At 40.4% G+C, this 15,918-nt stretch overlaps 1 protein-coding gene across 1 annotated transcript; it reads right to left on the bottom strand.

The window, feature by feature from the left end:
- Positions 1-2,395: 2,395 nt before the first annotated feature.
- LOC147255632 (transcription initiation factor TFIID subunit 4-like) lies at positions 2,396-15,609 on the bottom strand. Its single transcript, XM_086212603.1, has 16 exons — positions 15,374-15,609; positions 14,378-15,199; positions 12,584-12,732; positions 11,575-11,694; positions 9,324-9,479; positions 9,064-9,186; positions 8,863-8,952; positions 7,258-7,479; positions 6,987-7,122; positions 6,588-6,705; positions 5,646-5,815; positions 5,388-5,518; positions 5,170-5,295; positions 4,882-4,938; positions 4,673-4,792; positions 2,396-4,547 (listed from the first exon to the last, which is right to left on the bottom strand). Exons 1-16 carry the CDS (start codon positions 15,606-15,608, stop codon positions 4,380-4,382), a joined length of 2,943 nt encoding a protein of 980 aa, XP_086068729.1. The 5' UTR covers position 15,609; the 3' UTR covers positions 2,396-4,379.
- Between the last annotated feature and the right edge of the window lie 309 nt (positions 15,610-15,918).

Here is a 15,918-nt window from a genome sequence, read left to right as displayed (position 1 = left end):
AAAGTGAATAATGATGATGGAATTCTGCTATTGTATCATAAACACTTTCATTCACTCATTTCCTCATCACCATAAATATTATTTTTATGGCCTATGCCCGGCGAAGCCATTTTTGTAGTCATTATATGACAAGGACCTCATGATTTACGTCTTTATAAGTACAGAGTGAAGTGAATTTATGGATTTTATAAGAGTGTTCTTCCTGTAATTTGGATTCGTTTTAAAAGGAATGAATTAGCTCTAAGCTCTAAAATGTTTTCATACGTTGAAACGATGCAGCTGAGGTAGCTTTATCCAAAATTGAGGGGATGCATTTTACGTTGCGCCAACATGTTTATATGTCATAACTTAATTTTTGTGCTAAAGTTTGGAACACACATCACACGTGGAAACACAAGATCGCAGATTTATGTAACACTCACCCTCCCACCTCTACATCTATTTCTCCTAAATCTGGCATCCAATTTCTCTTGCAGAGACAAGAAAAGGTGATCAACTTATTTTCATTGACAAAATGCTGAAGCACTTAAAAAGCAGCAAATAAAATTCAAACCATGAGCTCTGATACTGTCCTTAAATTCCATTTCCAAGAGTAAATAAGTGAATAAAGATCCAAGAGATAGATATAAGAAAAAAAAAACTTAATCTCAGTAATTCAATATTATATTCCAATATTTTTTACAGTATCAAAATTACAGGCTGAAAATCATGACATTAAGATTTTAATTGCCCTTATGAAGTCAAAATTATAAGAAATACTCAGTAATTTTTTCATAGTGAGAATGATGAGCTGAAAATAGTTTGATCCCACATAGAGGAAAATCCCTCTGGTTATTTCATATTACTTCATTTTGATGACTTTCCTTCATCCGTCTCAAAATTTCAGGTGCAGCAAATTGAAAACACGAACAAAGAGAATGTGTGTCTGAAGAATTAAAGTCTCACAATTTGTGAACGAAAGACTTGAACCTTTTCGAGCAAAAAATTATGTTTCTTTGAGGGAACATTTCAGATCATGTTGTAATTGTGAACTGCTGGTTTATCGTTATGGATTTTTCACAGTTTGAGACAATTATTTTGAAAAGATTACAAACAAAACACTGAAGATGATAAAGAATCAATCGCTTTAATTGTGTTTCACATCCCGAATTGTGTTTTAAAAAGGCTAGAGCGCTTTCTTATTCTTCCCTCAAACAGTGATGAAATACTTGAAAAGCAGAAACTGATTTTTGATTTCAAGGTTAGAAAAATATCTATCGCCCGACACTTCATTGTTTTTGTTTAATGAAAGATGAAATATAAAGCTTTAAAGATTGGTATCTAAATAGAAAATCGGAATAACTTAATGTTAAAAAAAAACAACTGCGTTGCCGTGATGCGGCGTGAGCAATGTTGCTCCGACTGATGCATGGACAGCAGCTCACTTCACAGATACTAAGGATGAAGATATTCCAGTCAGCTGGCAGCTTGTGAGCCAGAACTGAAATGCAGCAGTTAAAGCGTTCTGATGCATCCCAAAGCGTTTGCCAACCACAACAGAACACATCATTTTGATAAAATGTTTGGCTGCTTTATTCTTCTCTCACAGCGCTCCGTATATCACTGACACGTCGTATTGAAGAAAACATTCTTTTCTGCAACAAACTGCCAGCTCGCGGAAAATATCTGACCAGAGGATCTGTAGACAGAACGCATATCCATGAATCAGGAGCACTAGCAGCAGCTGAGTAACCCCCATCACCTGACGTAACAAAAAGAACCCAACAACAACAACATATGTTAATGTTTACGGAATGCTAGTGGTGTAATGTCTGAGGAAAACTTGGTGGAATATCATCAGTTAGGGAAATATGTGTAGGGCTCTTCACATAACCACGACTCTTATCTCCTTCCTCATTTTATGGCTCCTTAACATCTAATAAAGGGAAGAACTACATTTACATTCAAATCCCATCCTTGCACAGAACTCGCTGTTACTATTAATGTTATCTCTTTCACACCATTATGTTCCATGGAACTATTTAACCAGCAGTTAACTTATTCGAGATGTTAATGCGTCAAGAAAACAAAAGAGCGTTTCACCATTATTTTTTTTTAAATTGTTAATTAATTATTGCATATTGCAAAGATAGCATGTCAATTACCCTTTTCCTTTATGGTATAAAGTAACATCGTTAGCATATCTAAGGATAACAGCATTAATACAGTTATTACATGAGTGGCTGCTTTTGGAAATCAAGATCTCAATTCTCAACAGACTGTTTCCATTTCATTCAAACGATTCCTGCTCATTGGACAGATAAATACTTAAAAGACAGTGGCAGATCGCAGTATTTTTAGGATCCCGTGCACCTCAAATATCAGAAAGTAATGAGGACAATCGGAGACAGTTGTTTTTGTTTTAATATAGTTCATTGTCTCAATCCAATATAAAATAGCCATTAAAAACTTCTTTTTCTTTTAAATTCAGATATTTACATATAAACAAGCAGTTATGCAAAATTTACAAAATATCAGCAATGCACCATATATCTTTGTCATACATATGACAAAAAAAATCTGCCAAATTTGAAGCCATCAACTGATAAATTTACAAATTGCGAAGCTAAGTATATACAGTTATAAATTTACCAAAAAACATTCTTTCATAAAATGACATGTATAAAGACCAAAATTAGTATGTGCACTAAAAATATAAAAAGCTATATATTCATTTGATTGACTAGTTAAAAAAAAACTTATTTGTCAAAGTGCAGTACTTGATCTGCATACGTATCAAAATGCGGACATCCAACTTATTGAAAAACGTGTAACTCTTTAAAAAAAACAAAAAAAACAAAACTGAACTTCAAATATTATTGGGACTTGTTTTCTCTGTGAACCTGGACACTCACAACTAGCCACTATTTCATCTCCAAATGATACCATACAACCCCAGACTGTTGGTCATCCCTTACCATCTAGTTAACGGAACAAAAATCTAAAATGTGCTCTACATCCAAGCACATCGCTTGTAGTTTAAACATCTGTAGTTCTTTGGTTGGTAAGAATGAAAGGTGAGAAAACGGATTTGACAGCTAATTAGCAACATTATTTAAGTAACACATAACCATGTCCTCAATATCATTTTCATTATGTAAATGTTTCAGTTTTTAGACTGAAAGCAAAACCCGATCGCCGTTCACAACACCTCGCTCCTGACATCCGCTGTATTCTTTAGTCTTTGCGAGCCTTGGTGATTGACACAAGAAGTACACAACATGTATTCAGAACAAGGAAATACAAACAGCCATCAGGCTTGAGAGCTACAAACGTCCTCAAGTGTGTATGAAATTTTTGCACTTCATGAAAGAGGCCGATTGTGTGCAACAATCACGTACCAAATAATTGGAAGGATGTCCACTGTGACAGAAATTTCGGTTCTTGAGGTTTAATCCCAAATTGACAAACTGAGTGAAAACTGCCGAGGAAGTGGAGGAAAAAAAAATGAATGTACGGCATGTTTCACTATGTTTTTAGTCTGCACTCAGTGTGCTACAATCACTTCATCCACTTTCACACGGTTAAAGTCAGAATTACTGCATTACCACCACCTGTGACTGCACCAGATGACATCCATAATCTTTTTTTTTTCCAATGAAAGACACACAGAAAGCACAGAGAAATAAAAATAAAAGCAAGCTTCCCAAAATGTTTTTAGAAAACTGTTGAATAGTTGGAAATTAAGACGATCAACATATTGTAATCTATATGGCTTAACTCTGATTAGAAGGCAACTCAGCAGACGACAGGACTATTAAGTCTCTGTAAAACAATCCACAGGCAGTAAAACTGCTGAAAACATATAAAAATAGTTGTGATAAATTAAAATCTCTGTTAGGAACTTAAATAAACAGAGGATGTTAACGTGGACGACGGAAAAAAAATAAAATTGCATTGCTGCAGTATTGTAAAATCCGGCTGTTGCCAGAATTTCTCTAAAATGGAACCACTAAACTGAGGTTTGCTGCTACAACAGCGACGTCACTGCAGCGACGCTGAGAGGAGTTTCAGATCAGAAGTGCTCAGCTCAGTTAAGACATTTCCTTGTGTGGAGCAGCGTGGTCAGCGCATGGGTGAAGTGTGTGAGCTGAAGGGCACACTCAAATCAGGGTACTGTACTGACTTTGGCTCCATCTCTGCACTGAAAACACAAAAGGCTCGTGCTCCAAAAGGCTTTTTAAATGCGATGTCTCTTCGGTGTTCCAGATAATTCTCTTCCCACAGATAGACGTCTTATCACCCCGCAGTGAGAGACATCAAAGAGTGGAGGGTCTGAGCTGACTTCAACTCTGCTTTCATAATGCCACTGAGTGAGACTAGTCATTTTAATGCAAGTGCTATTTTAGGAAGCCTTTATAGAGCAGGTGTGAGTGATTGGTCCCTCTTTCACTTTCCAGGCAGAAGAGAAGGTCCCTAAGGTTGACTCTAGTAATGCGCTGTCGCATAAACTGTCTGGAGCTTCCTCCACTGGAGCCTCCGAGCTGGCCGGGGCCAGATCCTGAGCCCTAGAGGGTGAAACCAAGAAAATACAAGAGAGACCTTTAGTTTTTTATGAACCCTTTCCTTGCAAATTTTAATAATTCGAAACAAACACATCAGGTGTTTGGCAAATTTGTTCTCCATTCCTCACCTCTGCACTGGAACCCCTAACAGGCGAGTCGATTTTCCGCTTTTTCCGCGGGCCGATTGCTGCCAGCGCTGTAAGGTTGGCTTCCCTCTGCCTGATCTGTGCCAGTTCCTGTTGCTGCATCTGGATGACAAGCAAGACCACAGATTTGTCTCAGAGAAAAAGTCATCATAATGCATCACAGAGAATGTACATAATTATAATATTCTTACCTCTTTGGCCTTTTGTTTAAGTCGGAGCTGCTCTGGGTCCTCCTGCCGTGACCGAGACTGTGAAGTGGAGGATGTTTTAATATTTCAAGACAGATATGTTCAATTCATTCAAACAATTATTTTATTCAGTCTCCCACTCAGATATTCCCTCTGTCCTTGAGTGACTGGTCCTAGCAGAGGAAACGTACACTAATCATACAATGTCTCTCCTCACCATGTCAATGCAATTCATGGGGTCTGGAGGAGTCTTCCTGTCTGTGTTTCTGTGCCCTTGTTATAAACTGTTACCTTGGCAGCCTTCAAGAGGATCTCTCTCTCCTGCTCTTCCTTCCTCTGCTTCTCCATCTGATCCAGCTGCTCAAAGAACTTGAGCTGGGCTCGCACGTCGCTGATTTGCACTGACTGCTCATCCTCCTGTAGGATGAATAAAGTCAGACAGAAAGGTGAAAATAAAACAGAACAATAGGAAGAAGTGTGTTAACTTCTCTAAAATCACTGTCACTCACCTTGAAGCTTACGTTCTTCTGCTGTGCCACTTGTGACACCTTTTCCAGCAGGTTTTGTAGTCGATGCTGTGTAGCGTGGGAAATGTAGTTAATTACATCTGTGCCCAATTCGCTGACACCAAACTTCTTTCCTGTCACAAAAAAAGAGAGAAAAGACAGAAAGACTATGTCTATCTCTGAAAACAAGAACAGGCAGTACATTTTCTCCAAAGTGTGTGTGTGTGTGTGTGTGTGTGTGTGTGTGTGTGTGTATCTCACCGATCTCCAGAGCTCTCCGGTTGAGTGCAGAAGTAGAGAGGAAGCTCTCGTCCTTACAGGACCGAGTCACAGTACCAACAAGCTCAGAGTTGGTCGCTAGGATACGAGCACTCTCCTCTGACAAGTTGACTCCCGCCATGGATGCCACGTCATTGATATCGTCATCATCCCTGTGTAAAACAACAAGCGATGAGTCTCATGATTTAAAAGAACAAAATCTTAATCAGAAGATTGTGAAGTACGGTCCTGGGGAAGAAAAGAAAAAAACCCAATCTAGGCTCAGACTAAAACTTTACATATTATTGTGCATTAGGTCTATTTACTTAAATGTTGATTAAGAAAATTACTGCATTAACTGGCAAATAAGTCTGTGTACGTTTAATTTTTTTAATGCAACAATTGCAAAAACAACAGGAACTTCAGAAATAAAGTCAACACACTGAAATCTCTCTTAGGTTAAATGCATGTCATGAAATAAGTGTTAATTTTGATGAAAATTATGTTGCATCACACCAACATCTTAGTTGAGCCTCATTTGTCCACAATGTGTGGCATATCATCATCGGGCCCAGTTTCAAAGCCATGCTTGATTCATAAAAACATGCACTTTGCAAGAATATTTAAAAACACTGGAAAATATCAGTAATTTCACTCCTATAATCGGTTCGCATAGTTTTATTGGTGGCTAAGATACATAATAGTTCCCATGTAAATCCCTGACTGATGTGACTCTATATATTTTACCCTGCAACTCTTATTTTACAATTTTCTTTCTCGCAAAGACCTTCAGAATCGAATGCAGCAAATAGAATCATTTTGTTAAAAATCGGATTAATCTCAGAAGTTTACCAGTCAGGACAGACAAAATTCCTGGACCGGTGGCTATTTAGAGTTAGATATTTAACAGAGAGAGATGCATATTTATCTACTTTTGTTACAAACCTGAAGGTCCCGCCTCCTGCTTCCTTTAGCTTGTTCTTCTGAGCAGCAGTGAGAGGAGTCTGACTGATGACTTGGACTCCTTTGGCCCCCAGAGTCAACGTCTGCTTTACCGCTGGAACTAAAAGAACAGATAGAACACTTATGTGTTTGTGTACAATATTTCACTGTGGTCTTTATCGCCACTGTTATTCAAAATAATCACATTTAACAATGTTATCCTATATATTAAAGTAAAAAAATTACAGACAGTATCCACAAGATGGCAGTACTCCCTTACTGGACAGACTCAATGGATTGCAGAGTAAACTCCAACACAAAGGGAACCAATGTAATTTAGTTTCCAGTGACTTTTTTTTTGAAAATTCTGGGAGTGAAACATTATCAGCAACAGTCACACACCTGTATGCAGTTGTTTGACCACTGGCGGCTGGCCCACAATGATACGACTGTGAGGTTGTCCTCTGAGTGTAACCATAGGAGACTGAGCCAGAGTCACCTGGGGCCTCAACACTGCCCCCTGCTCCTGTGGTACTACCTAGCCCATTTAGAGAGGCGCAAGAAGGAGCACACAATCAACGCTAGGAACATCAAAATGAAAAGTCACATCTTTTTCAATGTGCATACCACTAATTAGTATTACCAAGTTCAGGTACACTAATAGAAAAATTACCAGTCCAGGTTTATTATGAGGAGTCTGCGTGAGGCTGATAACAGTGGTTTTGGTGGCAGCAGTGCTGGTGGCTGTGGTGGTGGAGAGAGGGGGACGCAGCACCACAGCCGTGAGGGTTGTAGATGCTGCTGCAGCAGGCTGGGAAGCGGGCTGAGGCAGGAGGCTCTGATGGATGAAGGCCTCTGAGTCTGGGGTCATCTGACGCAGAGCTGGGAGGCTTCTCTGTAAGGAGGGGGGGGGGGCCAAAACATGGGACAGAAAGGATAGACTGGGTTTGTTGTGGTCATGAAAGAACAAATGCATCACTGTACATGCTAATCACTGAGTCTAAGACACTATAGAGGTGGACATCTGAGTAAATTCTCAATAAAATGCCCCAAATCATCACAGTATCACCATACAGTGTTAATCTTTATAGCTCAACAATGTATCTCCAAGACTTAACAACATGTGTGTGACTGAAGAGTAAAAATTCCTATAAAAGAACATAAAGCAGAAACTATGGATTTATTCACTACATTGTAGAGTCAGTTAAACGGAACTTAATAACAGACGTTACTGCAAGGTGCAGAGTCACGCATACACACAATAATCAAATTGTTGAAACAGTAAGTCAAATGGAGATGGGGGGGTCTATTTATAACATCAGCTGTTAATAAGAGTCAATATTTGGGACCATCAGCAGAACCTGAACGCGGCAGGTCTTAAGGGTTTCACCTATTAGAGTAGATAAAAGCAAACCAGTCATACAGCTGAATGACAACATCTAGAAATGACATTTCACCTCCTCAAATATACATTTTATACACAGGAGACTGTGCTGCATTACAGAGAAATGCAAAACCCTCATATTATCAAAAAAATTATTTTGCAGGCAAATGCACAGAGTGAGACGTTTGTTAATGGCGCTGGCAAAAGCATTACTGATTCTGAGTGTGTCAGAACAATCAGCAAGCAGACTGTCTGAACATTTCGTTAATCTATTTCAACACGACCCCAGTTCTTTCTTTAATCTCTCTCTTCTATTTTTCAATAAGGCGAAGATCTCATACAGTGCGGATGGTCAACCACACAAATCTGCCTGGCATAGCTCTCTTCCTTTAATTTTTATTTTGAGACAGGTCAAACGCAGCGCTGCTGCTCTGTCTGTCTCTCTCAAAAACACACCGACAACAGACTGTCCATTTTTAGATGTGATATCGGCCTCTGTTAGAAGGCTCGTGATACGTGCATGCACAAACCAAGACCAGTGAGATCACTGAGTGCTGTCTGTGGAGTTGGATTTGTTTTTTTTTCCTCAAACAACCGGCCAATCAGAAGAGTCTTCTCACAGACTAATATTTAGGACAAAAAGGGTGCAGCCCTGGTCCAGACAGTTGTTTACTGCACAGATAGAACTGGTAGTTTCTGGTTTTAACACCCACAGAGGGAAGGTGAGAATGAATTTGGGAGTATGGATGTACAAACATCACTCAGAAATCTATTTTTCCGAATTCCTCCAAAACCAAGAGCAAACTCACACCATCAGACCTCAGCAATACAACAGCCTGTATCAAGTCAGCCCAATGACCCATTTAAAATGGGTCCCAGTATCTGCTATCTCACCTTCAGGAAAGGCACGAGGTACGGCTGTGGGGAGGAGTTGAGCTCGCGGTATAACCGACTGGTGAAATCTTCAGGTTCCAACTTTGCTTCCTGTTGTATAAGAAACACGGGAGAGGATCAGAGTGGAAAGAAGAGAGAGAGCAGAGAGAACAGACTGAAGAATGGTGAGAAGCTGAGAGGGATAATGGAAAAAAAAAGTACCAGCAGGTTCTTGACCAGCTCCTTGACATTGGCAGTAGTTTCAGAGGACTGCTTCCCACTGGATGCCAGTTTGATCAGTGTGGACAGAAAGTTTCGACACTTTTTCACATTCTCCAGCGTCTCCTGCAAACACACACTTTCTTAAATACACACATCAAATACTGCAAGAAGGAAGTCATTTACCCTGAAAATATGTACATGTGCATTATCTTTTTGAGAGATTATACAGACAAAAACATTCGAGGTCAGTACTGTCTTACTGCCGTGATTGCTTTTGGAGTGACAGGGCTTCCAGTGGCTCCCAGGGGTCCTACCCTCTGTGTTACTGCTGTGGCTGCAGCTCCAGGCAGCACTGTAGCGGGGGTTCCGAGTGGCTGTCCCGATGTGGCGGCAGCTCCTCCCAGCAAGATGGTGTTCTAAATGAGACAGAAATTCAAGGTCAGAATCACGGCTTAAACATGACTGGTCTGGGGGCACGCTACGTCCCTCTTCAGAGGTAATCCTTTATCCCTGAGTTTTGCTTTCCCAACGTTCCGCTGCTGTGGATGAGATTTTCCTATTCTGATATTAAAGCAAATTTCTTTAATATGGACTATGTAAGTAAGTTCTAGTAAGTAGTAAGTTCTGCTAACTTACTATCACAAATAAGATGTGAAAAATAATTCCTAGAATGGAAGCTGAAGCAGACATTTGGGTTATTTGTCCATACAGAGTTTGTTCTCCACATAGAGAGAAAGGCTGGCAGGGGGCTTTGGAGCTCGAGGATGAAGCTTTTGTTTTTGAAAAATATGCTGCATGTAGATTTAGTTTCTTTTTTTTTCCACAAAAAACAAGCTTTGCCCCTTTGCTTTTTATGATCCATTTGTTATTCATACCGACTGATTTTTAAACAAAAAACCTCAAGTCTGATATTTTGTATGGATGAGCTTAACCATGGCGATGCCCCACTGTCACCGTTCAATACGACATCTGTGGAGAAAGCAGGAGGCAAATGTATGACACGTTCCATCACGGACGACCACATGGGGAGTATTCAGTGAGAAAATCAGGTCCACAGTGTCTATGCATCTGTCTATGATGAGTTACTGTGTCTGCTGCACTAAATTTATGATCGTCGGCCTGAACAGAAGCACCTGTCACCACTGTCTCCTCCCTCGGTTCAGAGATTTCCAACTAGAATCTCTCAGAGCAGATGCATAAAAAAGTCAGCGCACTCTGAAAAATGACGGGAGCATTAAAGAAGCAGGGCACTTTGTCCAGTTTCGTTGGATATTTTCCCTTGATTTTTATGCTTCTACAATGGATAAACAGGCAACATCTTTAAAATTGTGTTTATCATTGTAAGATATGTCCTTCTTTGTTGTTGGAATGGTAGAGCAGCTCAGCCTGGATGCAGACATTGAAGGGTTTGTAGGTTATGTCCTTCTTTGTTGTTGGAATGGTAGAGCAGCTCAGCCTGGATGCAGACACTGAAGGGTTTGTAGGTTATGTCCTTCTTTGTTGTTGGAATGGTAGAGCAGCTCAGCCTGGATGCAGACATTGAAGTGTGTCTTGTCACACCAGAAAACTCCATAAACGGCCACTCTCGGTGCGGAATGACACTGGTATTGCCTCTGTTCAAACGAGCAAACCGTCATGATGATGGAGTAAATTTCGTGGGGGCGGGGACTCAGGAACTTGAGTCGTCCACACTTGCATTTCACTGGAGTGCAGTGATGCACCCCCCCCCCCCGCCCAAAATGCCACTTCCACTGTCACAACTGGACAATATGAAAACAGAGAAAAACACACAACCCTATTTTCAAGCCCAGAGTTGTAACAGACATTGTATGTTTACTGTTATACGCGATGCAACAGCATACATATCACATACACGCATGTGTTTGTTTCTGAGTCACATAGAGTGTAGAACTGGCTGCGCACACATGAGAATTGGCAGGAAAATGTTCTTGGTGGTGGAATAAAAAATTGTATCTATCACACACAGAAGCTGGCAGAGGAAGAAACATACCTGGATAATTTTAGACCCTATGGAGAATATTTTGTGTTATGCTGTTTGCCTCTAAATTTAGGTCAAATTGAATGCTCTCAAAGAGCAGTCATCAGCAAACCAACAGCCTTTTTATTTTTCCTACAGAGTGAATGTTCTCTTTGGTCTGAACCACCTCTCATATGCTGGCCTAATTTATTTATTACTTTTTTGATATGTGAATGTTTCCATCCTTTTCAAGTTCTCGTGTTACAGGTAAATTTGTCACTACATTGTTAAAATGGTCTAATCTGTTCATGCTCTCCAAATCTGATACATCTGCAAAAGCCCAAAAACTGCAGATTTAATCACAGCCAGGCGAAACAGGTTGGAAATGAGTCATTCAATTTTGTTTGTTTTGTCATTTTGGTCTTTTTGAGGAATAACACTTAAGAAATGCACAGACTTTTTTTTGTTGCTTCAAGTTTTTGATACCCTACACAGGTGATTTAATACTATGGGATGCATAGCACTAGAAATACCTGTAGTACAGGAGGCCTCTGCAGTGTTGTGGTGGTTGTGACAGTGGTCTGGCCTGTGGAACCTTGTTTGATAATTGTGGTCGGCGTGACTGGACGAGCCAGCAGCGATGCACCAGGAGCCTGCAGGGAGTACGCAGAAAAAAGGTGTCACATATGACAGTGTGTACAAATTGAGCTGTACCACAAGAATGTAGGGTTTCTTTTGACAGCACTGCCTGGCTTTTTTTTTTTTAATTTCACATACACTGTACTCATTTTAATATTGTTACTCTATGGTGGAAAACACCTTTTTGCTTCATATCATCTTGAAAAAATAGATTCTTTCAAACAACAGATATAGCACTATTACTCTGTTCTCACACAGTTCGTTTGGTTTCTAGATTCCTATTAAAATTGCAATCCAAATCTTGCGCGCGCACACACACACACACACACACACGCGCACGCGCGCGCATGCGCGCGCACACACACACAAAAATAAACAGAAAATCATTCTACTCTGAAAATGAATTTCATTAGTTATTTAATGCATGGAGAACCAGCAGAGAAAGTTAAACTGAACCTCTCTGTACTGTACCTAAAATCTTTCTCCAAACAATTTGTCATGAAGTAGTAAAATTTGTCATTTTTTGCTTTCAGGTGGAAAAACTGAAAAAAAAAAAAACATACACAAGGCACAATTTTATGAAAAACGGTGCAATTTCAGTACTGGAGAGTTGAATTCCAGTGTTACTTCTAGTTTAATCTGGTTTATTTCATTTGATATATTTTTTAAATGTTTATTTCTTTCTTTTAAATGCTATTTGTGTCTTAGTAAGTGTTGTTGTATAGTAAGATGCAACACAAATACAACTTGCCTCCGGGTATTGTTGATCTGGAGTACAGAGCAAATACCAGGTTTATTTTAGTTTTAGTGTAGTAATCCCGTATATCAGATGCATGCATTACAAGCAAGCATGAATGAGTCACCACTTCTGTGTATGGGCTGTGTGTCCAGCAGTCTTGGTACCTGCAGAGATGTGATCTGGCCAGTGCTGGTGGGGGCTGCGGGTCGCGGGGTCATGGCACTTTGGGACTGCGACTGAGCTTGCATCTGAGCCAGGGTCTGCTGGTGAATCATCAGCAGCTGCCCACTCTCACTTCGAACCAAGACCATGCCTGGAAGAGGAAAAATAAAGAGGCATTAAGATGCCAAAGGTCATGGCTTGTCCATCTTACTCTTTTCACCCATGAAGTACGGAGAATTTCTGACCAAAAAAAGGCTGTCTGATTTGTGATGCGAAGATGTAAACCTAAGATGGAGATGATATTTTCCAGCAGTAACAACTGCTGAGACCTGTATGACAGACACAGGACTATTACCCAATGTTGAGTTCAACTCTAACTTGTTTGTCATTTTTCTTGATATCAGTGTCATGTGTAGTAATACCAGTCTCCTTCACTGTCTGTTGAACAGGATAAAACACCAGGCTATTAGGCACAGAACTGCACTCACCTTAAAAAAAGTAAAACCAAGAGAGAGACAAAGCGGCAGAATTAAACAGCAGCTGCATATACTGTTCCTGTTTCTACGTCCATGCATACTGATGTTCTTTTTAGGGGGATTTTTTTCTTGTGGTCTGTTTATATATATATATATATATATATATATATATATCCTAATGTTTATGATGTTTATTTTCTCTCTACTGCATGTTTAGTTGTTGGCATTCATTATTTCTATTCCATTTTGATGCACTATTTTTGCTATCCCTTCGTTGATGTAACACCTGCAATTTCTCCATTTGTGAGGCAAATAAGGGATTAACTTATCTTCAAAGCAGAATTTTGGACTGAGTTGCGGGTTAATATGTGCGAGTGAAGGGCTGGTTTCAGGTATTTAAAGCTAGAAAGGAATCCTTAACATGGACATCATTTCATCATGAAAGAAAAAACATCAGAAAATTATGTTGAAGGAAGAATGTAGAAGGAACAAAAGAGACATTTACTTCCTAATAACACTAGCAGTTGGCCATGGAGTTTTTACACACAACACATTACACACAACTGCTGCGGGTCCAAATCAACAACTCTGTACCGAGAGATGCTCTAGCTCCCATTAAAAAGATATTTCTGTGCCTCTCTCTCCCAATATTGTTTTCAAAATTAGTTGTTTCACTTCAAATCATGGAACAATATTGTGGTTCTCAAATTACAGATTTGAATGTGCCATCATATTTTACCACTTGTATCAGCAGAAGCAGCTGCTGTTCAGCAAAACTGCAGCCAAAACCGATTTCCATTCATGACTACATTTGAGCAATTCACAGTGTTTTATGCCAGAACAAATCTAAAGTATCTTAAATAGCCTGGGGGTAAAGTCGAAATCTACCAGAGCAAAGCTCTTTGAGTAATATTTGAGATCAAAAACACTCAAACCACAGCATTTGCAAATATTTTAAATGCCTGAGTGATACTACAGATAAACAGTAACTATGTGTTGATATGACAACAGCATTCTAGTGCTTCTGAGAGATAATTTAAAAATGAATCAATACATTCCAAGATAGGGGATCAGGATGCAAATCTATGAAAGACCGCCCACAGGTAGAGCCCCTCCCACAATTAATCAGTTGGTTGCGCTCTTATAGGTCCATCGATTACGCAATCTGAGAATCTGACAACAACTGGTATCAATGGTATCAATTCACAAACAAGCAGTGTACCAATAAAAGTGTACTTGTGTTCCAGACAATTATATTATTTTCAGCAATAACTCACATCTAACTTGTCAGAGAAAAGTTTCAAGTGCTCTTAAAGTTACCTGGAGGGAGTTGAATGTTTTGGATGTTTGGGGCGTTTTGTTGTGGCTGGGTGAGTCGAGGGGCCAACACTTGTGGAGCAATAGCTCTCACTCCACTCGGAGGAGTGACAGCGATTGTTGACGGTAACGAAGTCCTGATGTTTTGCAAAACAGCGGGGCTCCTCATGGTCGTAGTTGTCCCAGATGTAACAGTTGAAGCCGCTACGTGCGCAACAGTCTGCACGACAGTTTTTGAGGGGTCGACTTTGTTGACAAAACCTCCGGTTGTGCTTGTAATACTGATAGCTGGTGATGTCAAAACTGTAGTTGAGTTGCTTGGAGGGTTGTTCGTGGGCGATTGCATAGGTGGCCTCACAAGCGTGACTGTGGGGACACTTTTCATGGGCGACTGAGACGAGATCACAAGCGAAGTCACGACATTTTGTGCAATCGACAAAGATGAAGAAGTTCGGATTATAGTACTGGATGTTGCAGGCAAAACTGCAGTATTTCCTTTGCTCACAGAAACAGGTCCGTTGTTGACAACCGTGACAGTGGGCTGTGAGTTGTTGCCACTGCTATCAACAGATGCTCCTCCGCCACTCTGACAGTTCACCACAATTGTACTTCCATTCAAAGTTTGAACACCTGTCCCTCCAGGTTTGTCAACACCAGATAGGGCATTAGACACTTCCTTAACAGCCCCGCCAGCAGCCCCTGGTTTGGAATGACTCTGAGCGGCTGTCATGCTCTGACCTGCCGCCGATGTGGTCCCGACTGCTGCATCAATGCTTGTACCATTGGATCCCGTACTGTTAATGACACATCCTTGTACTCCTGTACCTACAACAGTCAAAAAAGCAAACAAAAACAAAACAAAAAGAAACAAAATAAATTTTGTTCCTATTCGTATTACTTTTGACAAACACACACGTGAAGACAAGTAGCTTAAGACGGCAGAACAACGTGACGAAAAATTAGCTAATGTTAGCTAACCGCATTGGAAAGCTATCTTACCTGCTTTAGCGAGCTCTTGTTGTGAAAGTCCCATTTTGCTGCTCTGAACATCGGAAATACTACTGACAGCTGAGTTTCCGGCGTGATTTGCTACAGGTTGGCCTCTTGTCGTTGACTTGACGTGACCTGCTCGTACAAGCTGTGACTCCAGAGATCCGACTACATCACTAACTACTTTTTCGTCCACCTCTGTGTTGAAGAAAACATCATCCAGCAAATCGGAGCCCGCCGCCATCTTTGCCTGGGTACGCTGGTTCGTGAGACGCATGCGCCGATTGGATGCAGCCGTCGTGACGCAACCTCAAGGAGCTTTATGATTGGTCCATAGAGTAAAATAAAGAGCGAAGCTAATGGTCATGGACTGCAGTATTGACTGGAGTGCCAACGGTGACAGTCGAAAACAAAGCGACGACACCTCACTGAACTGCCCCTGATGGGACTAGAATTTATTTAGGCGACTCTCTGACAGGGTCTGCAGCCCTACTCAGAGTATCGACGTATTAATATGAATCTAAATTTTATTGTAAACGACTCAAGATGGCTGC

Source organism: Aulostomus chinensis, chromosome 9 (genome assembly GCF_037954235.1).
Source record: "Aulostomus chinensis isolate RoL2024-O1b breed Wild chromosome 9, RoL_Achi_v1.0, whole genome shotgun sequence".
Taxonomy (NCBI): domain Eukaryota; kingdom Metazoa; phylum Chordata; class Actinopteri; order Syngnathiformes; family Aulostomidae; genus Aulostomus; species Aulostomus chinensis.
This window is presented reverse-complemented; position numbering and strand designations above follow the sequence as displayed.